Raw genomic sequence first — 27,536 nt, 5'->3', positions numbered from 1 at the left:
ACGCATGCGTCGAATCACTTCGATGCTTGCACGGGATTTCGGGCCAGCAGACATGTCGATGAGTCGTACTGACCATCGGACATGTCCGACGGACAGGCTTCCAGCGGACAAGTTTCTTAGCATGCTAAGAAACTTTTGTCCACTGGAAACCTGTCCGCTAGGCCGGAAAACTGTCCGGTAGGCCCTACACATGGTCGGACATGTTTGCGGAAACTGGTCCGATGTTCGGTCGTGTGTACAAGGCCTAAAGCCTTGTATACACGATAGGTTAAACCAATGAAAACGGCCTGAAGGACCGTTTTCATCAGTCCAAATGGATCGTGTGTAGGCCCCATAGGTTATTTAACCTTAGGTTAAAAACATATGCAAAACCATTGGTTAAAAACCCGCGCATGCTCAGAATCAAGTTGACGAATGCTTGGAAGCATTGAACTTCATTTTTTTCAGCACGTCGTTGTGTTTTACGTCACCGCGTTCTGACACGATCGGTTATTTAACCTATGGTGTGTACGCACGACGGACCATCAGTCAGCTTCATAGGTTAACCTAGGACAACTGTCCTTCAGACCGTTTTCATTGGATGGACTGATCGTGTGTGCGAGGCTTAAGATTTTCAAAAGGGACCACGTGAAGTTACCACCACCAAGAATAGATGTACGCTTACCAGCTGGTTTTGACACTCTGAACAGAGAAGTAAAAATAATGTGCTCCAAAGAGAACTCCTTCCACTTCTAGCATCAGGGGTACTTCAACCCAATGGAAAAAGGATCCAGCAGTATATTATTTGAATCCACATCCATATTGCTATGAAGGAGGTTCTAAAACTCCTATTTTAATGTTAAGTTATACTTTACTTTGAAAGTGAACATGCTCCACTCTGTAGTAATTCAGGGTATCTGTGTTGTGTAATGCCCCTACACACGATCGGAATTTCTGATGGAAAAAGTCAGATGGACTTTTTCCATCAGATTTTCTGATCGTGTGTAGCCCCATCTGAGTTTTTTCATTGGAAATTCCGATGAATTCCATCGGAGTTTAGATATAGAACATGTTCTATTTTTATTACCGATGGAATTCCTGATCGTGCGTACGTGGCATTGGTCTGATGAGTGCACATTTTTATTATTCAATATAAAACAACATTTTAGTAATAAGTAAACACAATCATTAAAGACAAATGCAAACACAACAGCATCATAACCATCAATTGTAATAAATTATGAAGAAAAATCGAATGCTTTGTTATTCCATTTTTTTTATTTATTTTTATTTGAAGTGTTTTTTTTTTCAGAATTGTGTTTTTTCATGCAATTATTTGATGATGGAGCAAAAACTCAAGCTCTTTTTCTCTAATGACTTTAAATGCTGCATGTCTTTAATATAATTGTATGCTTTGTTTGGTTCAATATAATGATTATGTTGTTGAAGATTACATAAATAGTGGAGATGGGTTCCGTTATGTTACCTTTTCATCCCAGGATGTTGTTATGCTCCTTCAGTACTTCAAAGAGTCACTGTACCATTGTTTAAAAACTCTGAAGATGCTCACAATAGATTTTTTTTTTAGATAAAAGCAATATTTCGCAAGGTCTTCAATAGATATTTTGTTCTGTATGGACTAAACACTTTACTGCAGAAAAGTTTCGTTTTTGTTCTGTTGTTAAAGATTAGAGGTTTAAGGGTCATTTCATGAATGTCACATTCAAACAGTGTAATGCACATGGCTTGCTCAGTTTTGTAACACAATTTGAAAGTGCAGTAGAATAAAAACGAATTATCTGCCAACTTTATATTGTTAATTGCAGTTTTGTATATCTATATGCTGAGATGGCCATAAAGGCCACTGGTCAGCTCACCCAGTGGTATGCTATCCCCTTTGCCCTCTCTATGTCATGGATTATGCAGAAAGCTAAATCTCCCCTTAAACTGCCCTTGCCAAAGAAAAACTGGAAAATGCCCAGAATAGGTCCAGAAGCACTGTAAAAAGCCTCTAGGTCTGGTTGCAAGCAATGGCATGCAATGGCATGCAAAAAGTAAAAAAAAAAAGAAGAAAATACAGTAAGAGGTGCGCTACTGCTGAAAAAAAACATATGTATGGAATGTAAATATACAGTATATGATTAAAAAATTGTGCCAAAAGTGTCTGATGTGTCCACCATAATGTCACAGTGACGATAAAAATCGCTGCTCGCCACCATTACTAGTAAAACAAAATATTAATAAAATACCATAAAACTATCCCCTATTTTGTGAATAGGGTAAACTCCTGCGCTGTCTGAAGAGTGAAGGGGAGGGGAAAACTAAAAATACTGCTGCAAATATAAAATTCTACCTCGATAGACTAAGGTGAAACAGAAAAAATTAAATACAATACTTGCGCTGTAAAGTGTGGGACAAAGAGTGAATATTGGGTGATAACGTTTATACAGTGGCTAGTGAGAATAATATTTGGTGAGAATAATATTATAAAGCATATATAGCAATGAAAATAACACAAGGACAGTCCTTAGTAAAAATCTGCACTCTGAAAAAGTCCAGATCCGGCACAGTCCTGCCGTGTATTGGTGTGCTCCAACAGAGATAAATCCTGATCTCCAACGGTGCAGGTGTTGTATAAAAATAAAAATGCAAGAGATACACTTTAGGAGAAGAAACACGAAAAAAGTTCTAAAAGAAATATATATAAAACCCTTGGATCCGGAATATAGGTGGAATAGAATAGTTGAGCCAACACCAAAGTTACATGTATACACCTTTGGTGAACCCAGCTGCTCACCTCAAATTGACCGCAATGTGTCCAGATCAACCTGGTCTAGATGGTTATAGTCCACAAATAGGTAACACACATAAATCTCCGTCCGTTGTTTAACATGAAAAAACAAAGTAAAAAGACAAAAAAAGAGGCTGATGGTGAAATACCGTCACAAGAAGGAGTTGGCAATTGGGATCTTGGCGAGTGGGAGTGCACTCACATGTAGGTGAGAGATCTCAGGCTCATATCCACGAGCACCGCACTCGTCAGTCCCTCTATCTTTCCTCTGCTCTTTCTACTAAATCTCGGAATTCAGAGCCAGCATCTGAATTCCGAGATTTAGTAGAAAGAGCAGAGGAAAGATAGAGGGACTGACGAGTGCGGTGCTCGTGGATATGAGCCTGAGATCTCTCACCTACATGTGAGTGCACTCCCACTCGCCAAGATCCCAATTGCCAACTCCTTCTTGTGACGGTATTTCACCATCAGCCTCTTTTTTTGTCTTTTTACTTTGTTTTTTCATGTTAAACAACGGACGGAGATTTATGTGTGTTACCTATTTGTGGACTATAACCATCTAGACCAGGTTGATCTGGACACATTGCGGTCAATTTGAGGTGAGCAGCTGGGTTCACCAAAGGTGTATACATGTAACTTTGGTGTTGGCTCAACTATTCTATTCCACCTATATTCCGGATCCAAGGGTTTTATATATATTTCTTTTAGAACTTTTTTCGTGTTTCTTCTCCTAAAGTGTATCTCTTGCATTTTTATTTTTATACAACACCTGCACCGTTGGAGATCAGGATTTATCTCTGTTGGAGCACACCAATACACGGCAGGACTGTGCCGGATCTGGACTTTTTCAGAGTGCAGATTTTTACTAAGGACTGTCCTTGTGTTATTTTCATTGCTATATATGCTTTATAATATTATTCTCACCAAATATTATTCTCACTAGCCACTGTATAAACGTTATCACCCAATATTCACTCTTTATCCCCTATTTTGTAGAAGCTATAACTTTTGCACAAACCAATCAATATACGCTTATTGCTATTTTTTTTACCAAAAATATATAGAAGAATATGTATCGGCCTAAACTGAGGAAAAAAATATGTTTTTTTTATATATTTTGGGGGGGGGGGGGGATATCTATTATAGCAAAAAGTAAAAAATATTGCTTTTTTTCCAAAATTGACGCTCTTTTTCTGTTTATAGCGCAAAAAATAAAAACCGTAGAGGTGATCAAATACCACCAAAACAAATCTCCATTTGTGGGGAAAAAAGGACATCAATTTTGTTTGGAAGCCACGTCGCACGACAGCGCAATTTTCAGTTAAAGCGACGCAATGCGGAATCGCAAAAAGTGGTCTGGTCTTTGACCAGCCAAATGGTCCGGGGCTGAAGTGGTTAATATAGTAAGATCCCCATACTGGTCACATTGGAGCAGGTTAAAATGTTGTCAAGGTTGGATATTATCACCAATTCACTGAAGCATTTTCTTCATAGACTAAATATTTTATTTTTGGACATTTGCTGTACACCTTGTTGGAAATTTGATTGTATATATTTATTTGTATGTGTATATTTAAGCATTCATTTTGGTCTACACATTCGTGTGTTTTAACATCCACACCAGTACACAGGTTTGGCAGTGCTGCACTATAGATAATTAATATTTGTTCACATATTGTAACAATAGCCTAATCTTGTTATCTGTCCAAACCTTCCAGACAAAGATAAGATAGAGAGAGCAGGAGTTAATTTCTACTACAATTCACATAAAAATGTGTGTTTTGAGTGACCTTAGCACAACTGCAGTGGTTCCTGGGCTGCCCTTTTGCTGACATGCTCTAACATAGGCTCTTAAGTTTTTCTTCAGAATCTACAGATCTCTTTTGAATATGTTGGTGTCCACAAGAATAATAATACAACTGTAAGTCATGTATAAATTTATTTTTGCTTTACAGCCGCATGTCCCCTCAATGAGAAGTTGTGCGCGGATAATCTTACATGCATACAACAATCCCTGTTTTGTGATGGGATACCAAACTGTCCAGACGGTTCTGATGAATTCACCAAAACATGCGGTAGGATCAACATAATGAATTCAGTCAATATTCTTTTGATCATTCAACATTTTATTTTTTTACATTTTAAGATTTTTATTGAAAGTTTGAAATAAGTACATGGCAGATGCTTAAAAGCATATAAACCAAGTACAACATGGTAAATACAAGGAATTCAAAATTGCGTTAACACAAAATTCAAATTCACAAATCGTAGCACAAACCAATATATTGGTATGACTAAAATGCCACTGGGTCATGTTTCGCTTTTTGACCCAAACTCTACTCTATCTAGGGTTGCCAACCTTTACGTATGTGGAGTATTTGTTCATACTAATAGCATGGGCTTTGTCATAAGAGAAGTTAGTTCTGACTAGGGAGAGGACTTTCAATGGGTTAGGCACAAAGAGAGATTTCCAGTGTCTGACAAGTATAGTTCTGGTTGCCGAAAGAAAATAGGTAATAATTGTATGATATTCTTTCGGCCATTGATCAATGTCTAAATTTAATAATGCTAAGGCAGGGAAAATATGCCACAGTATTCAGGTAATTTCATAGATTATTGTAGATATCTTATGCTAAAAACTGTTTACGCACTTGTATATGATACAGAGAGCCCACCTGCCTGGAATTCCGCCAGCACATAGGTGAACTGGTGATGGGAATTTTGGATATGTGTAGAGGTGTGTAGTACCATCTAGATACAATTTTTTGATGCAACTCCCAATGATTGGCATTGCATGATGCTAAATACAAAGATCAGAATATGACAATCCATTGAGCATTAGAAACCTGTTGGTTGAGATCTGAAGCCACGTACACACGATTGGTTCGTCTGATGAAAACGGACTGTTTTCATCAGACGAACTGATTGTGTGTGCGACCCATCGGTTTGTTGTTCATCGGTAAAAAAACTAGGAACTTGTTTTAAAATTATCTGATGGTTAAAAAAACGATAGAAAAAAAAGAATCGTCTGTGGGCACGTCCATCGGTTAAAAATCCACGCATGCTCAGACTAAATTAGGAGACGGGAGCGCTCGTTCTGGTAAAACTAGCGTTCGTTATGGAGATGGAACATTCTACATTTTTAAAAATCTTGTATCGTTTAATGCAGCGCATTTTTTTCTTCGTTCTAATGCTAGAATAAAGAAGTTGTTTTGCTGATATTATTTAGACAGAGTTCTCACATACTGACTTATTTAAATTTTTGCTTGTGATCTCATGAATAATGTTTTTTTATTTTTTAAAAGCCAGATCTCCATAATAATTTTCTTTACTCCACATCTCAATTTCAGGTGATATATATTTTTTTGTATCAAGTTATCACAACAACATTCCCCCCCCCCCCCAAGGAGGTTGTGTCATTTGTTAATTACATATTGTATTTCTGAAATGTTTTATGGCTATTCCCCAGAAAAACACATAGACAAGTATTTAACTTAAATTTAATCTCCATTCATTCTGGTCCAAAAAATTAAAGATAAAGGGCAACAATTGAACAATCAGCCAAATATATGCAGACTTTGGACCCCAAAGGCAGATTCCACCATGACAAACAACAAAATAAATAACCTGAGGAGTCCATCTAATTGGGATCACAATCTGGTCCCCAAATCACTGAAATCAGGAGCAGCAGCAGATGTCATACATGACCCCAAGCTGTGGTACTCCAACAACAACCTCCGTTTTCTGGCAGATCAGCTTGAAACCAGGGAATCACTTTCTGGTCTTCCTCTAAGCCTTCCTTCCATGGCTCCCTGCAGCGTTCCTTCCACGACTCCCTCCATGCCCCCTTGCAGGCTGTGGTGCTGGTGGTTAGAATGTGGCAGCAGGAGGAGGAGGATAAGGATGGGCCAGCTCACTGAGGTGTGTGGTCTCAGTCAGCAGGCCCCTTCTTCCCCTCTGAATCACAGTGGCAAAAAATTCTTCAGCCAAGGCCCATTGACCCTCCTCCATTTTCTGCAGTTGGTCTGCCAGGTAGCAGCTGTAGCCCTCTACAGGGTTGAGGGGGGCCCTCATGATGGCAGCTGTGTCCCTGATAACCTGCAGAGACTCCTCCAACTGGGACATGCACTTTGGTCTTGTTGGTCTCATCTGGAGGGGACACACCTGTGATTCAGTGCTCCCACTGGGCCTGGGGACCTGCTGACTGCCACTTGGCCCAGCCTCCTCCTGGCTGCCACTCACCCCTTCCTCCTCCTGGCTGCCACATTCCGGAGCCTCCTCCTCTTGGCTGAGCTCTTCCTGTGTATAAAAAAGGGACATGTTTTTTTTTTTTCTTCATCAATCACACACATTTTAAAGCTCATGACTGTTGCAATTAGAATGTTATTATCGAAATTTAACAGACTCTCATTCTGACCCCTGCAGTTGGCATCCCTGTCACACTAATATCTGGCCACATCTTTTTTTTAATGTTTAAATCTTTCATTTTGGTTAAAAAAACATCTTGTTAAACCAACAATAATTCAAGGCCAAGAAATATGTTGTAAACTACTATACCTGACTGAAGATGTTCAGATCTGGCTCTTCGAGCTTAGCCTGCTCCTCAGCACCCTCTGCAGGGGTGGGTGGAACGGTGGAAGGAACACTGGAGGGAACGGTGGAGGGAAGGGTGGAGGGAAGACTGGAAAGTGATTCTCTGGCTTCTATCTGATCGTCCAGAAAACGGAGGTGTTGGTAGTACCACAGCTTGGGCTCATGAACTTTATCTGCTGCTGCTCCTGATCTCCGCGTAGCGCGGAACTCTTTATATTGCTTCTTATAAGCATTCCTCAGGCTATTTATTTTGTTGTTTATCATGGTGGAATCTGCCTCTGGGATCCATGTCTGCATATAAATGGCTAATTGCTCAATTGTTGCCTTTCTTACAACGCTGTTATGATAATGCTTATTCTTTATCTCCCAGAGGTTTCGCATTTCCCTGTATTTGTCAATGAACCTCATCATGTTATCAGGTTGTCTCAATTTATCCATAATAATTGCTAGAAGATCAAACAAAAAACATATAAACACTAGGTCAGCTTAAATTGTCCTAATCTTATCACAATCTTGACCTTTAAACGCAGTGTGTACTGCTGCCACTAAATTATTTTCCAGCTCTGCACCATTGTTGTGTAATGATGATTTACCTGTAGACCCTGGGCCGGATTCAGAAAGAGATACGACGCGTATCTCCTGATACACCGTCGTATCTCTGAATTCCGCCGGTCGTATCTATGCGACTGATTAAGAGAATTAGTTACGCATAGATATCCCTAAGATCCGACAGGTGTAAGTGTCTTACACCGTCGGATCTTAGGCTGCAATTCCAGGCTGGTCGCTAGGTGGCGCTTCCGTATTATTATGCGAGGAATATGCAAATGAGGATTTACGCCGATTCCGAAACGAACGACCGCCCGGCGTTTTTTTTTTTACGTCGTTTGCGTTCGGCTTTTTCCGGCGTATAGTTACCCCTGCTATATGAGGGGTAGCTAATGTTAAGTATGGCCGTCGTTCCCGCACCGAGTTTTGAAATTTTACGTCATTTGCGTAAGTCGAAAGCAATGACGTCCTTGCAAATGGGATATTTTACAGACGGCGCAAGGGGTCAAGTTAGATTTAAATAATACACGCCCCCAACATCCCCATTTGAATTACACGGCCTTGCGCCGCATCACATACGTTACACCGCCGTAATTAAGGGCGCAAGTTCTTTCTGAATAAAGAACTTGCGCCCAAAGTTAGAGTGGCGTAACGTATCAGAGATACGTTACGCGGGCCGGACAGATACGCTCAGACAAAGAAAGATACCCCCAGGAATGGGACTTTAAAGGCCAGACTCAAAAGTACAAAAAGGTTTATTGGATTGACCAGGGAAGATACCGGTTGATGCTTGAAGGCACCCTCTACAAAGGGGCCTTTGAAAAATAAGGACCCCCCGTATTGGGACCTTTGTTTGTTGCGGGAAGGGCTGCACTCGAGGAGACACACCCCGAGCCCACTGACCACTGTCACCCCATAAAGGGACCTCTCTATCCATAGACCAAACGATTGAGAATCTATACACCATACAACTCTCTGGCCCCTGATGATGGTCTTCTGCTTACCCACAAGACCAGAAACGTGTCGGGTATCCTCCACCATCCCTTGGAGAGTTTTTTTTTATTATGTTGTATTATACACTGTTGTGTTGTAAAAAAAAACATTTCTCTCTTTTTCTTTAACACTTGGTGCACTTTTTCATCCCTGGTGTTCTCTATCTGCATACCATTTTGCAAGTGTTTTTATGTAGAATTACCTCGACCTTCAAGGTCTATTGTCAGCAAGCATCAACCAGTATCTTGCCTGGTCCATCCAATAAACCTTTTTGTACTTTTGAGTCTGGCCTTCAAAGTTCCATTCCTGGGGGTATCTTTCTTTGTCTACACATAGCAGGGATGTCGCCATCCTCATACAATATGGATCTGTGAACTCTTCTCCTTTACGACAGATACGCTCAGGTATCTGAATCCGGCCCCCTGTGTTTATATCTAAATAAATTAGCGGCATTCATATGCAAAAGTAATGAGAGCATTCATGAAGGCACCAATTATGTGTATATCATGCCCCTCTGCATTGATGAGATGATACACTGTTTAATCACCTCTGTCCAACAATCACAATCATTGCCTGATCTGATACACAGCAAAATAATCTGTTTTTGAGTCTTGCAGATATATATTGTATATGTCTCAGAGCAGATGGAGAGCAAAATTGCATGGGGGGCCCCAAGATTAATTTGGTCAAGGGTCCAATCAACATAAACCCGACATCCCTGCCTTGATATCATGACTCAAGTAAATATAGGCCACTGCTGGCCCCATTTAAATTTTTACCTTTGTTTCAGTCATTCGGCACTTCCGCTCATTCTTACTCCGCGTACCAAACGTAGTCACGTTGTTCTCATTATATATCCAGCGCATGCGTGAAACGCCGCCCTCTTCACCCGCCCATGACGGACTTTTTCCTCTATTCCACGCCCCTTATCAGTGGAAAACGACAATATGGCGGTGTCACATGAGCGTGGTATATCACGTACCGACGAGGAAAGCCCGGAGGCGGGAACGTCCTGATCCAGGCCCAGACGATACGAAGCCATGAATATGTCACTTGATGAGATAGTGGAGATGGTGGACATACTGCGGAGGAAAGATTACGATGGCGATCATGGCCCATACCACACCCCTAACCTGAGGAAGGCCCAAATAATGGACAAAGTGGCGAAGATTCTTTACCATAAAGTTGGGGTCAGGAGATCCAAGGAGCAGCTCCGTAAAAGGTGGTCTGACCTGAAATTGCGGGAGCCAGAGCAGTATAGGAAGATCAAGAAAATTATTGACAAAAGTATGTATTTTTCATGTGTTTATTGCAAATTTCTTTATTAGATTTTGGCATGTTTTTCTCCATGTGCTTGGTTGGCCTGGTTGAACTTTTGAACATGGCATCTTTCAGGCTAGTGTAGTATTTTTACGTTCGTAGTAAACATCGTTCCTCCAAAATCCGAGGTTTTCTGCAGATTCAGGAACACGTGGTCATGCCTATTTGGCGTAAAACAACGTTTATAAACATTGTTGTCAAGATGATGTGTTTGTTCGAACTTACTAGAATGTGAAATGCAAACCTGATTCATTCAGTGTAAAGGAGAGGATACTAAGCAGCTGGTTACACATCTGTACTCAGGAGCACCTGTGTGGCCCACCAAAACAACCTTTTTAGGGTCTTACACAAAGAATACTTTGGGGTGCCTCCATGTGTGTCACTTTGCCAAAAAGCATCAGTATTCCAGCTTGGGGAAACTCCGAAAAAAAAACGTGATGATTTTAGGAATGATCCAAAACAGACAATTGTACCCCACTTCCAAGCAATGTTTTCTATTTCTGCCCTCCAATATCTGTGTGCTGAGTATACCTTTTGTTTCATTTTATTAGGGGATAGAAGACTGGGAGGACATCATTCGGAGGAGGCAAGGAAGCACAGACATGCAAAACACCACCAGCATGTGGAGGAGGTAGATGTTGAAGAAGGAGGTGTGGAAGAAGGAGGTGTGGAAGAAGGAGGTGTGGAAGGAGAGGTGGAAGAAGGGGAGGTGAAGATTATCAGCACAACAGGTCAGTGTCTGTCACCACAGCTTCAGGTAGAGATGTAGGCCTGCATATTTCTAATAAATCCTTTTTGTTTAATTTTAGGGGATGAACATGGTGGTGTCACAGCAACTACTACTACTCCTTTCTCCAGTGCTAGTGCAAAATTTGTGATACAAGAAATAATGGAATGCAGTAGTGAAATGGACATTATGAGGAATAGGATGAATGTCTTTGAACAAAAATATAAAAACATCATTGACATGATGGGGCGCACAAAGAAACGCCGATCTACGTGTATCTACCCCAAAGTGCCTGAAAAATGCCTCCGCTGCAGCCCCAGTGTGAAAGCCTGAGTGCTTTCACACTAGAGTTGTGCACTTGCAGGACGTTAGAAAACATCCTGCAAGCAGCACCTTTGGAGCAGTGTAGGAGTGGTATATACACAGCGTTGTGACGTCACCCGCAGCCATCATGTTAAGTTTGTTTACATGCTGCATCATCTGGCACCAGATTTGGTGCCTGGTTTGTACGTTTTTTACTATATATTTTTTATTAAATATCATTCATTTTATGCAGAGAGCACTGTGTCCTTGTCCTTTTTATCCGCATGAGCGCATGGTACCTCGGATAACACTACATATTGGCTTATACTCTCTCCTGGTTCCTGATCGTATTTGGATCCATTTAAGTGCCCGCAGAGGAAAGTGTGTTTGACCCTCCATAATTAAAGGGTCCCTTTGGTGAGGTGAGCAGACATTTTTACCATTGATGGAGGTTTATCACACCCACTGAGTCACCTGTATGTCTTTATATGTGTACCAGCATTAAAGACCTCAAGGATGGTGTATTATACATTTATGGACTGTTGTCATTAGCGCTGCACCATCTGCTTTATATTCATCTAAGGGATTTTAATCATTGACCCTGGTGTTCAGCTGCTTTTTTTAGGGTTATTATTAGTCCATTGCGCTGATTTGGTTTCTCTCATACATATACACCGCTCCGCCACTGCCCCTGCCCATTGAAATGAACACTTTTCAAGCGCATTTAACCCTTTCTTCGGCTGAAAAGTGATGCTAAAACATCGGTAAAGTGGCCACGTTGTGCGTGTGAAAGGGCTCTAAACATCTTATTCCGGTGCAGTGCATTGTGGTCGTTCGGCGAGCCGAGCAAACCGTCAAATGCACTGATAATTTGGTTGTTCTGAGAAAACAGCCGAACAGCCAAAGTTTGGCCCGAACTCATGTGCGGGCCGAACCATTCGCCCATCTCTCATGACTGCTCTATCTAATGACTTGCTACATATCATTAATTTCAGTGATGTGATCTACTAGCATGGAGTCTCTCTCTTTCTATGGCAGCAGCATAATTCTTCATAATGTAAAATAAATGAAAATCCAGAGTTCAAAGTTGTTCTCAATGCCGAGATTTCAGCTTCAGGAACAACTTTAAGGTAAAACGTGTTTAGTTATATCCATGACCTTTTACTTGTGCTTACTGCATTACTCTAAAGCTCTCCATACACACAAATATATTTTTTTGTTAAGCCCCAGGGCTGAATTAGAGAAATGTAATTAATTCCTCCATCCATGCTAAACAGAATGGATGGAGAAATGTGCACTACTGGCTAATGTATTCAGACAGATGACACTCATGGCTGTCTGAAAACATGAACAATGATTACATCTGATTGAATACAGTTACTTTTCAGCTGACAATTTTACACCCAGCTCTTTCGATCTGTCAAGCACAGATGGATTTTTAGATGGATTGGATGGATTTTCAGACAATTCCTGCTGAAAGTTGAATGATGCACGGACAGTTTATTGCTATCTACACATGGACTTAGTCTATCTGGCTATTTGCAATAAAAAAATTGAAAAAAGTACTTACAATTGCATAAAAAATGCCATGTATGAAGCCAGCATAGGCAATGCCAAGATTTGTTGGGAGTGGAGGAACCTCACCATTCACACATAGATCACATAGATCATGTCCTTTAGGAACAACCATGTTTCACCAAGCCAAGCAATTACTGCGACATCTTTAGGATAGGTTCACACTAGAGCATGGAGTGACTCGCAGCAAGGGGTCCAGTGCATCTTCATTCACCAGTTCAAGTCCAAATTCAGCCAAAATTTCGGGCTAAATTCAGACCTGAAATGCAACAAAAGACACACTGGACTCCTGTGCAATTTCCCCCGGAGCCACTGTGGGGATATGTGAACCGGCTCTAAAGAGAGCTGATCACAATCTCCTGCTATGAATTGGATATGGAGAAACCCACATTCTATTTGCAATAGGGTGAAGCCAGCCTTAACCCACAGAAATCTATGCTTGCAACAAAGAGGGTAACTTGGCTATGGGTTCCATGTCCTGCTACTTATGGTATATACTGTAGTTGCTGAATTTTCAAGGAAAAATAAGCGTACATCATAGGACCATCCAAGCTTAAATCTACCTTGGGTAGTCTATCTTGCTTCTAAAGCAAAGATAAAATATTAATTTCTGTACATCTTTTAAAAGAAATAATCTATTATTACATTGTTAACATTTAGAAACTGAATACATACATATTTTGTAGATGATACATTTACTCTAGCTTTTTTTTATCCATCATTTTATACTCTAAAATAACCTTGCTTAAAACACTTTCACTGAGACTAATGTTTCCACTTAGTTATGTCTGAAATGCACAAATGAATGAATTTAATGTGCTATAAGTAGTAGTTGAGATGTACAGTTTAAAATATGCCGTATGAAATGTTATTTCCTTCAGAACGGAACAGAAATGTAACTTAGCTACACATTTGAAGTGTACCTGTACTAAAGTAAATTCTTTCAAGTAAAACTACCACAGGTTGGGTAATGCCAACCCGCCAAAGTCTTTGGGTCTTTGGAGGTAATCTAACTTCGTCCTGGGTGGTCTATCCTTCCAGATCGAAGTACGGAAGATAGAGTTCACTATTCTAAAGTTTTTTTAAGGAACAACCACCGGGTGATCGTGAAGACAAAAAAGTACTGTAGTTATGGTATGAGAATCATTTTTATCAGGTTCACTTTGCCCGCCACCGATATGCGGTATGTTGTTGACCCTTTCCCTAAACCTTTGAACTAAGGGTGAGATGTTTAGATGGCTAAAATCCTATGGATTGGAGGTAACCTGGATCCCGAGGTATTTTAAGGATGTTGTAATGAGTATTGGACAGGAAGAGGCCACTGATTTTGTGGCATCCCCATCCAACAGTAGTAAAGCAGATTTTGACCAATTGATATGTAAGCCAGAAAAGGTACCAAATTTTGTTATAGTTGTCATGGCCTCCCACAGGGAAGTGTCAGTATCCCCTAGCATGAGTAAGGTGTTGTAAGCATATAATATCACTTTTTCCTGCGGGGTGCCATAACAAAATCCTGTAATACGTGGGTTAGCCCTGATCTCTATGGCCAAAGGTTCAATAGCCAGTGCGAAGAGAAGAGGGGACAGTGGGCAACTTAGCAAAATTGCAAAATCATGTGACAGACAGCCAAAGGCTAAAGTAAATTCTAGAAGTGTGAATTAAAAAGACGTTAAGTTGTTTTGCATATATTTTCCTTTTTTGTTGTTTGTTTTTGCATTCAGAAATAAAAAATAGAATGATATATATACTGTCCGTATGTATGTATGCATGTATGTATGTATGTATATGTGTGTGTGTATATATAGATATATATATATATATATATATATATATATATATATATATATATATATATATATATATATATATATATATACACAGTTGCAATAAAAAGTATGTGAACCCTTTTGGAATGATATGGATTTCTGCACAAATTGGTCATAAAATGTGATCTGATCTTCATCTAAGTCACAACAATCGACAATCACAGTCTGTTCTCTTCTGTTTAAGCCATTCTGTTGTTGATTTACTTCTATGCTTTGGGTCATTGTCCTGTTGCAACACCCATCTTCTGTTGAGCTTCAGCTGGTGGACAGATGGTCTTAAGTTCTCCGCAAAATGTCTTGATAAACTTGGGAATTAATTTTTCCTTCAATGATAGCAATCGGTCCAGGCCCTGACGCAGCAAAGCAGCCCCAAACTATGATACCCCCACCGCCGTACTTCACAGTTGGGATGAGGTTTTTATGTTGGTGTGCTGTGCCTCTTTTTCTCCACACAGTGTTGTGTGTTTCTTCCAAACCACTCAACTTTGGTTTCATCTGTCCACAGAATATTTTGCCAGTACTGCTATGAAACATCCAGGTGTTCTTGTGCAAACTGTAAACGTGCAGCAATGTTTTTTTTGGACAGCAGTGGCTTCCTCTGTGGTATCCTCCCATGAAATCCATTCTTGTTTAGTGTTTTATGTATCGTAGATTTGCTAATAGGGATGTTAGCATATGCCAGAGACTTTTGTAAGTCTTTAGCTGACACTCTAGGATTCTTCTTCACCTCATTGAGCAGTCTGCGCTGTGCTCTTGCAGTCATCTTTACAGGACGGTCACTCCTAGAGAGAGTAGCAGCAGTGCTGAACTTTCTCCATTTATAGACAATTTGTCTTACTGTGGAATGATGAACAGCAAGGCTTTTGGAGATACTTTTATAACCCTTTCCAGCTTTATGCAAGTCAACAATTCTTAATCGTAGGTATTCTGAGAGCTCTTTTGTGTGAGGCATTATTCACATCAGGCAATGCTTCTTGTGAAAAGCAAACCCAGAGCTGGTGTGGGTTTTTTATAGGGCAGGGCAGCTGTAACCAACACCTCCAATCTTATCGATTGGACTCCAGTTGGCTGACACCTCACTCCAATTAGCTCTTGGAGATCTCATTAGTCTAGGGGTTCACATACTTCTTCCACCTGCACTGTGAATGTTTACATGGTGTGTTCAATTAAAACATGGTAACATTTAATTATTTGTGTGTTATTAGTTTAAGCAGACTGTGATTGTTTATTATTGTGACTTAGATGAAGATCAGATCACATTTTATGATCAATTTGTGCAGAAATCCATATCATTCCAAAAGGGTTCACATACGTTTTATTGCAACTTTATATAAATATAATTAATGTTTACCCTTAAGCATCCCCACAAGTTCAAGGACTTAGCACTATAATATAGCCCCTTAAGGGTCCCTAACTGCAAAAAAACACAAACTGGTCCTGAAAGAATCTAGACTTTACAGATACCTGATGAGACAGTTACCTCAATATATATGCTATTAAAAACATATATTTATTTACATAATCATTAAAAGCATTTTGGTAAAACATATATAGAATTTCATCCACAGTATAGAAAGAACAGAGCCATCCATAAGATGAGAAAACACTTTGGCATGGCGTCATGCAGTTAGACCAAATTGGTCTTCCCAATATCTCAACACCTACACAATAGTATGCAGTAAAGCGTCCCTTCTTCATTTGTCAATGTGTTTTGTGGCTATGCCGCTTCTTAAGGACAGTAGGGTATTATAATTATGCACTAAATACAATAAAGAGAAAGGACAGTATAAGTACTCCTATACAAATTCTGTACTTTACCATACAAAATCAAACAACTTGTATTATTTTATACTCTAACACGGCACATGTGGAGATGACAGAGTTAGGGGCGGACTGACCATTTGGCCACTCGGGCACTGCCCGAGGGCCCCATGCCACTAGGGGGCCCCATCAGGGTTGCCAGCCTCAGGAAAACCAGGGACAGTATGTAAAAATCTGTGTTTTTTTAACAATCCCAAGATTATAGCTGCCCTGCCTGTCCAGTACCTTTTCAGTCTGTGTATGTATACTGTGTGTGTACACTGTATGTGTATACTGTGTGTGTATATTGTGTGTATGTGTGTGTATACTGTGTATGTATACTGTATGTGTGTGTATACTGTGTGGCCCCATAATCTATTGCCTGGGGCCCCATAATCTCCTATTGCCTGGGGGCCCCATAATCTCCTATTGCTCGGGGGCCCTATGAGTTGTCAGTCTGCCCCTGGACAGAGTCCAGTTGTCTCTCTGGGCAGACAAGATGCTGCAGGAGATGCATCACAAACCAATGGCAGAGGAAAATATGGGAGTCACCCACTGCTTGTATCGCTGATAGTAAATAATATACAGTCAGGTCCATAAATATTGGGACATCAACACAATTCTAATCTTTTTGGCTCTATACACCACCACAATGGATTTTAAATGAAACAGTTAGTTAACGCAGTTAGTCTGCGTTAACTGCAGACTTTCAGGTTTAATTTGAGGGTATTTACATCCAAATCAGGTGAACGGTATAGGAATTACAACAGTTTGTATATGTGCCTCCCACTTTTTAAGGGACCAAAAGTAATGTTACAATTGGCTGCTCAGCTGTTCCATGGCCATGTGTGTGTTATTCCCTCTTTATCCCATTTACAAGGAGCAGATAAAGGGTCCAGAGTTCATTTCAAGTGTGCTATTTGCATTTGGAATCTGTTGCTGTCAACTCTCAATATGAGATCCAAAGAGCTGTCGCTATCAGTGAAGCATGCCATCATTAGGCTGAAAAAACAAAACAAACCCATCAGAGAGATAGCAAAAACATTAGGTGTGGCTAAATCAACTATTTGGAATTGGAACATCCTTAAAAAGAAAGAATGGACCAGTGAGCTCAGCAACACCAAAAGACCAGGGAGACCACGGAAAACAACTGTGGTGGATGACCAAAGAATTTTTTCCCTGGTGAAGAAAACACCCTTCACAACAGTTGGCCAGATAAAGAACACTCTCGAGGAGGTAGGTGTATGTGTGTCAAAGTCAACAATCAAGAGAAGACTTCACCAGAGTGAATACAGAGGGTTCACCACAAAATGTGGATGTAAAATCTAAAAAAGCCTTCACGGTTCTGGAACAACATCCTATGGACAGATGAGACCAAGATCAACTTGTACCAGAGTGATGGGACGAGAATATTATGGAGAAGAAAAGGAACTGCTCATGATCCAAAGCATACCACCTCATCAGTGAAGCATGGTGGTGGGTAGTGTCATGGCGTGGGCATATATGCCAATGGAACTGGTTCTCTTGTATTTATTGATTATGTGACTGCTGACAAAAGCAGCAGGATGAAGTCTGAAATGTTTCAGGTAATATTATTTGCTCATATTCAGCCAAATGCTTCAGAACTCATTGGACGGCGCTTCACAGTGCAGATGGACAATGACCCAAAGCATACTGCAAAAGCAACCAAAGAGTTTAAGGGAAAGAAGTGGGATGTTATGCAATGGCCAAGTCAATCACCTGACATGAATCAAATGGAGCATGCAATTCACTTGCTGAAGACAAAACTGAAGGGAAAATGCCTCAAGAACAAGCATCAACTGAAGACAGTTGCAGTAGAGGCTTGGCAGAGCATCACCAGGGATGAAAACCAGCGTCTGGTGATGTCTATGTGTTCCAGACTTTAGGCTGTAATTGACTGCAAAGGATTTGCAACCAAGTATTAAAAAGTGAAAGTTTGATTTACGATTGTTAACCTGTCCCATTACTTTTGGTCCCTTAAAAAGTGGGAGGCACATATACAAACTGTTGTATTTCCTATTGCGTTCACCTGATGTAAATGGATGTAAATACTAGGGATGAGCCGAACATCTCCCCCCCCCGTTCGGTTCGCACCAGAACCTGCAAACAGAATTTTAAAGGCTAATATGAAAGTTTTTGTCCTAAAAAGTGTTTGGGGACCCAGGTCCTGCCCCTGGGGACATGTATCAATGCAAAAAACTGCAGTTTTTTCGGGAGCAGTGATTTTAAGTGACTTTTTATCCTTCAGAAATGACACTTTGTGCAGGGACAGTTCTAAGCACGGGAAACATGCGCTGCTTTACAGGCGTACTTTACACACCCCCTAGGTACGAAATTTAAAGGAATATTTCACTTTTATTGTTTCACTTTAAGCATTATTAAAATCACTGCTAACGAAAAAATGGCAGTTTTTTTTAACTTTTTTTGCATTGATACATGTCCCCTGAGGCAGGACCCAGGTCCCCAAACACTTTTTATGACAATAATTTGCATATAAACCCTTAAAATTAGCACTTTAGATTTCTTCCATAGATTTTTTCAGGGCGTTCTGCGGCTTTTCGAATTTGCCGTGAACCCCAAATTGTTCGCTGCTCAGCGAACAGGCAATGTTAGAGTCGAACATGAGTTTGAATCGAACTCAAAGCTCATCCCTAGTAAATACCCTCAAATGAAAGCTGAAAGTCTGCAGTTAAATCACATCTTGTTTGTTTCATTTCAAATACATTGTGGTGGTGTATAGAGCCAAAACTATTGGAATTGTGTCGATGTCCTAATATTTATGGACCAGACTGTAGGTGATTGACTTCTCAAAATAAAATAGTTTTGGCTGGGATAAAACCTGGGAAAGTTAAATAATCATAATTAGCCACCATTGCATCAAACAATCCAAGGTAAGCCAAGGTATAGAGAATGTATCTTGGGAGAGATCAACCAGACATGGCAAAGTATTGAACTATGGGATGATTAAATATAACTAAGAAAAAAATAGGAACATCAAGCATATAGCAAACAGCAAGATATTCTAATAAAAATATAATTTGGGTTTTACGCATAATACTAACTTTAGAAAATAGACCTTACAAATTGTTTATCGTAAAAAAAAAAAAAAATGTAAAAATAGGTACAAGCACGAAAATATAGAGCAAGGACATAAATGCAACAAACGTGGATAGCTGGTGCAATTTCATCAGAAACATGGAAGCATAGATCTATATTCTTTTCCTTGTAAGAAAACCTTTTTTTTTCCTGATCAGCGGGAAAAGCACTGCCAAGTCCTATATTTACACCAGTGATTGCAATGTAATTTATTATATTACAAATCCATTTACTGCCTTTCTAAATCGGATTTCATGGGGACTTGAAAACATATTGCATGATCCAGGAAGAAGTGGGTTTGTTAAAGTGGCAAAATGTCCACGCAGCATAAGATCAATTGGTCACAGACTGCACAAAATTGTATTCACTCCAAGTGCCAGCTATCCCCAACAGTAATACACAAACTTTCATTTCCAGCACTACATCCTAATAAACTGCAGGATTTGTTCTTTTTACTTTTGAAAAACAGACATGAGCTTAAATTCAGAAATTTTATGAGCAAAAATGTACATAATAATGTTACAAAGCTCTAGGAAAATCATTACACCAAATAAATTCTGTGTGGCCTTCCTATTACTATTACAGTGGTAAAAAAACAAACAAACAAGAATGTATTATATTGAAGCTTACTAATTCTTTGATGTGGTGCTGTATTAGTTTTCTTATTTTCTTTTATTTTCACGTGGTGATCCAGCCAGTAAGATTGTTATGTTAAAGCAGCCTTTCTTTATGTAATACTAAGCACATAGGGCCAGATCCACGAAAGAATTACGCCAGCGTATCTCTTGATACGCCGCGTACTTTCAAATTTTGCGCGTCGTATCTTTGTTTTGTATCTACAAAACAAGATACGACTGCATCTCGGATCGATCCGACAGGCGTACGTCTTAGTACGCCGTCGGATCTTAGGTGCAATTTTTCGGCGGCCGCTAGGTGGCGTTTCCGTCGAATTCCGCATTGAGTATGCAAATTAGCTTGTTACGGCGATCCACGAACGTACGTCCAGCTGGCGCATTTTTTTACGTCGTTTGCGTTCGGCTTTTTCCGGCGTATAATTACCCCTGCTATATGGTGGCGTACTCAATGTTAAGTATGGCCGTCATTCCCGCCTCGCATTTTGAATTTTTTACGTTGTTTGCGTAAGTCGTTCGCGAATAGGGATTTGCGTAGAATGACGTCACCGTCTTAAACATTGGCTTGTTCCGGTTTAATTTCGAGCATGCGCACTGGGATACCCCCATGGACGGCGCATGCGCCGTTAAAAAAAAACGTTGTTTACGTCGGGTCACAACGTATTTACATAAAACATGCCCCTATTACATGCATTTGAATTCCGCGCCCTTACACCGCCAAAGATACACTACGCCGCCGTAACTTACGGCGCAAATTCTTTGAGAATTCGAAAAAAAAAAAAAGTTACTGCGGCGTAGTGTATCTTAAATACGCTGTTCCCGGCGGAAAGATGCGCCGAGGTATGTGAATCTGCCCCATAATGTTTAATTTACATTGTCCCTTCTATTTCTGTATGTGGATGATGGCACTGTAATTATTTTATTTTAAAAAAAAAGTACCCTTTTCATAATCAATATACAGCTGTCACATGACCCAGATCTTTCCCAGCCTGTCTGCAGGGAAACATAAGCAGGAGGAGCTTCTAGTTCTCTGCTGGTGGTCACATGTTAAAAAAAAGACACAGCCTTTGGATCACATAGTAAAAATAAATAAATATTATCAATAAACTGTTTTAAGATGGCATACAAATATATATTTGAAATCAAATATTTATTATTTTGTGGAAATACTGTGATGTTGGTGAATTTCTGCCAGTCACAGGCTGTGTCACGCTGCTCCAGCCTGTGTCTTAGAATAAGAGGGAGGTGAAGCCACCAATAATCTACATGTACAATTCTGCCCCATTGTGTTTAGCTGGTTAGTGGGCATGGAGGAGGAGGGAGGGAGTGGGCTTTCATTTACCACTGTGTATACACCCACATAAGTGACTCTATAGTCACATGGGCTGCTCAGATGTGACATCATTGGCACATGTGCTGTGAAGGAATGGCCACCCGTGGCATTTCTTCTTCAGAACCCTGTGCCATAACCAGCGGCTCTCGAGCTCATGCATCACGTGGCTCTGGCCAGTCACATAGCCGGAGCCTGCGGACCCAGAAGGAAGATGGGCGAAGATGGATGCGGCCTCCAGCGGTGATGATGAGGGCTTTGTTTGCATGTACATTTAACAGAATGTGCTAGTATGAGATGCATACTAGCACATTATGCCTTTACTTTTACAGGTCAGAAAAAAAAACTTCTTTAATATGTTAGCCAAATCCATCTAAATCTGCTAGTGCATCTAAAACTGCCTTCCTCCCAAAATTGACAATGCAGCTTTCCAAAGGTGTTTCCATCCAGAGTGGAGAAGCCCTACCTATGACAGGAAGTATGTTACTGGCCATATCACCAGCTGAAAATAAACACCTATAAAAAGAAAACTAGTGCAGACACAACATTCAGGAATTGGTCTACTATTTAATTTTGTGACAGGACATCAGGAGAATGACTAATAGCATACTGTATCTCCCCCAGATTCCTAGACAAGCCAGTATTTGGAGCACACCCAAGTTTTGAATTTTTCAGTATGTCCAAGTTGGAATAGAGACAAGACTCTCAGAAAACTATTAGCAAGAGGGGTGATTTCTGGTAAACAATTGCCAACCTTTAACCTCCTGGGCGGTGTTCCCGAGTCTGACTCGGGGTGAGATTTTTGGGCTACGATCGGTAACCCCGAGTCAGACTCGGGCTCGCCTCGCTGGATGTACAGGGAATTTTACTTACCTTGTCCCTGGATCCAGCGATGCCACCGCGCTGTGTGAGCGAGCAGGACCTCGCTCGATTCACACAGTGCCTCCGTGTGACGCCGATCTCCGTTCCCTGCGACGTTACGACGCACGGGGACGGAGAACGGCGCCAAATTCAAAAAAGTAAATAAACACCTTACATACAGTATACTGTAATCTTATAGATTACAGTACTGTATGTAAAAAAAACACACCCCCCCTGTCCCTAGTGGTCTGTCCTGTGTCATGCATGTCATTTTATATAATAAAAACGTTTCTTTCTCCCTGCAAACTGTAGATTGTCCATAGCAACCAAAAGTGTCCCTTTATGTCAAAAATAGTTTTAGATCAGCAAAAAAACAGCGATAATAAATTATAATCACTTGCAGAATTGTGCGATAGCGATTTGTGGGGAAATTCGTCATAAAAAAAAAAAAATAATGACAGCGACAATTCTGCAACTGAGCAAATTTCAGTGATTTTGATTTGATTACATTATTGAATAATTTTTATTATAATTATATTATTATTTGTTATAATTATTTATAATTATTTATTATATTATAATTTATAATTTTGTTTTTAAAAAAATGTCATACCCGGGATGCCTATTAGAAGCTTGTTTGGTCAGATTTAAGTGAGTTATTTCTAAAAATGACAGACCTACAATATAAAACGCCAAATTTCCTTGCAAATAATGGTACCGCTTTCAGCATGTTTTTTCTGAAAGAAACATACCGCCAGGGAGGTTAAAAAAAAAAAAAATGTGATTACAAGTTTGCCATGTGCTCCATTTTGTGTGTAGACCTTGCCATTGATAGGAAGGACAACTGTCTACATGATCTAATATTTTATGTACTGAGTAGTATTTTGTTTTTATCTTGTTTTGTTCTGCAAACCTGCATCAACAATGCTTCTTTTAATGCACCCAGTGTATCTGTTCAAATGTCTTCTTCATAGTTCCCTTCATATTTCCTTCATTTGCATGGACTCCTGAGGTACCAGATCCATCTGTCCCTCTTTTCTTCCTGAGTTTCCCTCTTTGTATAGACTTCTATTTTTAAACAAATGACTCCAAACCTTGTATCCAACTTCAAATATATTTAATTGGTTATTAGAGTGGGAGAAATAGAGAAATTGGCTCCTGCTGCTGTCAATCAAATCCAGTGACACAGGAGTCAGGGGCGGGGCTGAGTCTCGCTGTCTGTGTCAATGGACGCAGCAGCAGCAGGATTTGGGAGTGAGCAACTGATGAAGAGGAGGGGTCTGGAGCTCAAGTGGCCAACCCAAGAAGAAGAGGATTGGGGCTGCTCTGTGCAAAACCATTGCACAGAGCAGGTAGGTATAGGCATGTTTGTTATTTTTATAAAAATAAAATCCCAAAGCTTTACAACCACTTTAATTACACTTTTCCCTACTAAACAAGGACAGAGGTCACATTTTTTTACTTACATCTATGCCTACTCCCTCCACAGGTTGATTGGAAATACAGTTTACATACTGTAGAACAGGGGTCCTCAAACTTTTTAAACAGGGGGCCAGTTCACGGTCCCTCAGACTATTGGGGGGCTGGACTATAGTTTAAAAAATATGAACCTATGCACACATCTTATCTGAAGTGCAAAAAAACAGGAAAAACCAATACAATATTTAAAACTATTTTAATCAACATAAACTTATTAGTATTTCACAGACTCCACTCATCACAGAACCCCTCCCCAAAACAGACCCCCCTCATCACGGACCCCCCCCCCATCACAGATTCCTCTCCATCACAGATCCCCCCATTAAAGATTCTACCCACATTAGGCCCCCCATCACAAAGCACCCCAACACAAACTTCTCTCCATCAGCCCCCAATAACTGACCCCCATCACAAAGCCCCCCAACACAAACTCTTCTATATCACAAATCCCCCAATAACAGACCCCCCACCACAAACTCCTCTCCATAAAAAAAACCATAACAGATCGTCCCCATCACAAAGCCCCCCAACACAAACTCCTCTCCATCACAAAGGCCATAATAACAGACCCCCCATCACAGACCCCCATAACAGATCCCCCATCACAGACTCCTCTCCATCACAGATTCCCCCCATCAAAAAGCCCCCATATCAGGTCCCCCCATAGCAGATCCCCCCATCACAGACTCCCCCATCACAATGCCCACCCAACACAAACTCCTGTCCTGACATAGCCCCCCATAACAGACCCCCCATCACACACTATCCCATCACAGATCTCCCCCATCACAGATCTCCCCCCATTACAGATCCCCCCATCAATATTACACTGATGCCCCTTCTATAACATCTCAGCACTCCACCTCTCTGCTACCTCAATCACACAAGATGTGAAGCATGGCAGGTCCGGACAAAGGGCGGGACTTGGCTAGTGAAAGGCAGGTGTTTGATTGCTGAAACTGCCCCACTGCTTAACTCAAAAGTCCCGCCTTTTGTCCAGACCTGTCATGTTTCTCATCTTGTGTCATAAAAAGGTAGCAGAGGGGAGGGGAATTGCTGCGATATTAAAGAGGCAGTCCACGGGCCAGGTAAATCACACTGGCGGGCCGGATTTGGCCCGTGGGCCGTAGTTTGAGGACCCCTGCTGTAGAACAATAAGGTAAGTGTAATCTTTTCTTTTATTTCAGACTTCTTAAGCTCTCTCAGTCTATAAATATGTACACAAAAATCCCACTTTTATACTTTTCTAACACGTAATTGACTGTTAGGGCTATAGGGACCACATACACAGAAAGCACTCTTTTCATAGCGTAGTAGACCTTGAAGACCCCTTTTGTGTCTGCTATTAGCTGCTGGCCATATTTCTATTCACTTTATTTCTAGCCCTCATTATAAGAGTATCCCATTCTGTAACCCTCACCATCCGTCTCCTGCTGGTGCTGACACAGACAAAGAAAAATGTCCGTATTCTCCAGGATAAACAGCCATAATAATTTAGAGGCGAGGGTTGAACTGAGGACTAGCTGTCCATAAAAAAGAATTCGTTGCATTGGCACATTTAGTGGCCCTTATCGCTGGCTCAAAAATTTGAACGATACATTTTCATTTCTAGGGCCTTGTTAAAATTCAGTACTATTTTTGAGCACTTTCTCATTTTCATCCCTCTCGCTGATTATTTGTTCTTCTTTTTTCTGTGTTCTTCACCGCAAGGAAAACTCATCCATATTTATGTGCTCTATCTTTTGCCAGCCCCTTTCATTTGTATTAGGCAGATAAGCCCTACTTAGTGAGTTTGCAATGTGTAAGTCATGGCATTGACGATCATTTCTGACATGCTTACAAATCTTGAGATTTAACCGCTTTGGATGGTTCAGTACGGAAGCCTTTTGTGAGTTTAGCCAGTGGCATCCGATCAGAGCACATCCCTATATATCAACCCCACGTATTCCAGGAAAATGACTTTTTTCCCAAATAACAGTGTTCGCGGAAGCTTTTCAAATTGACATCCTCTCTCTCTCTCTCGCTGACTGCATGTGCCTGGCTTGCAATTGCTACAGGATGTTTTTCCTGTGTTAGGGGAGCTCCGAGATCCTTTACTGATGCATCACATTGTAAAACTAATGACTCGTCCTGGATCTAATGCTTCTCAAGTCAGGGCTGCAGCTTCTGCGAGAGGCAATTTTATTAACTCAAGCCATGCTTAATGCTTGTTTTGCAGACTCGTCACCTTTATCTGTTTTATGCTTGTACAGGGAAGAAAAATAATTTTATTTCAGAAACAGAAAGGTTAAACTGCCCCAATAGTCCAGTTGTATCATTTTTATAAATGAGTTTATGTATGAGAATTCAGTCAAGACAAAAATCACTAGTTGACTCATAAAATATCTGGCTATATTCACTTACGTTTTAAATAGAAACTCCATAATGCCTGGATTGAAGTTTAAGGCTGGATTCACACATGTGCGTTGCGTTTTTGAGCTCCGTTCTCTTTGCCAAGTTCTCAATCAGCTGTTCAGCGGATCCAGTATGTGTTAGCTGCGGATTTGATGACCATGGAGAGAGGAGGGAAGTCTCGATGCTGTTAACATGAGGGGGAACTTCACACCAAATTTCAAATAAAAAACCAGCATGGATTCCCCTCCATGAGCATACCAGGCCCAGGTTTTTTATTTGAAATTTGGCATGGAGTTCCCCCTCATTATCCCTGTTCAGAACGCAACACATGTGTGAATCAGATGCGTGCCCATAAAAGATAATGGGCCTGAATTCGCACCTGAGCCACACCGCAATGCCTAGAAAACGCACACATGTTTTAGGCAATGCGCAGTGCGAATGCATTGCACATATGTGAACCAGCCTCATTGAAAACAATATATTTAGAAATGTTCTGCGAATTGGATGACGTTTAAGCGCAACCAATTCGCATAGGTGTGAACCCGGCCTTAGACTCAAGAAGTTCTCAGTTTTGGCTGCTGTATTGATAACCATTGTTTCTTCAGAGTGGATATATAGTGTGTGGATATCTTCGACTGCTGTATGACTGCCAAGGCCGCCATGTGGGGGGGGGGCAGCCGATACAACTGTAAGGAGTCCCGGGGCCCAAGGGGCCCGCCCCCGCCAGAAGAAGGCAGGAAGGAGAGCTGTGTTGTGCACTATAGAAATGATCTCACAGCTTCTGCTGCTCTGTGTCATCAACCTTTTTACTGCCACCTTACAGGGAGTGGTCAGATGGCTTGTGTGTTTACAGAGTTGTGTTTGTGTGGGGCTGACATATAAACAGATGTGGGGGGGCTGACATATACACAGTTGTGAGGGGTCTGGCATATATACAGGTGTGAGGGGGGCTGACATATATACAGGTGTGAGGGGGGCTGACATATATACAGGTGTGAGGGGGGCTGACATATATACAGGTGGTGGGGGGCTGACACATATACAGGTGTTAAGGGGGCTGGCATATATACAGGTGGGGGCTGACATATATACAGGTGTGAGGGGGATGGCATATATACAGGTGTGGGGGGGCTGACATATATACAAGTGTGGGGGGCTGACATATATACAGGTGTGATGGGGAGGGCTGACATATATACAGGTGTGGTGGTACTGGCATATATACAGGTAGGGGCTGACATATATACACAGGTGTGTGTGTGGGGGGGCT

At 40.9% G+C, this 27,536-nt stretch overlaps 1 protein-coding gene across 1 annotated transcript in view; it reads left to right on the top strand.

The window, feature by feature from the left end:
* TMPRSS15 (transmembrane serine protease 15) overlaps positions 1–27,536 on the top strand; it is a 505,254-nt gene that overhangs the window by 101,255 nt on the left and 376,463 nt on the right. The window contains exon 6 of the mRNA XM_040338815.1: positions 4,726–4,845. Within this exon, the coding sequence (XP_040194749.1) occupies positions 4,726–4,845 (120 nt within the window). The remainder of the gene's footprint in view (positions 1–4,725; positions 4,846–27,536) is intronic.

The sequence above is a fragment of the Rana temporaria genome, chromosome 2 (genome assembly GCF_905171775.1).
Source record: "Rana temporaria chromosome 2, aRanTem1.1, whole genome shotgun sequence".
Taxonomy (NCBI): domain Eukaryota; kingdom Metazoa; phylum Chordata; class Amphibia; order Anura; family Ranidae; genus Rana; species Rana temporaria.
This window is presented reverse-complemented; position numbering and strand designations above follow the sequence as displayed.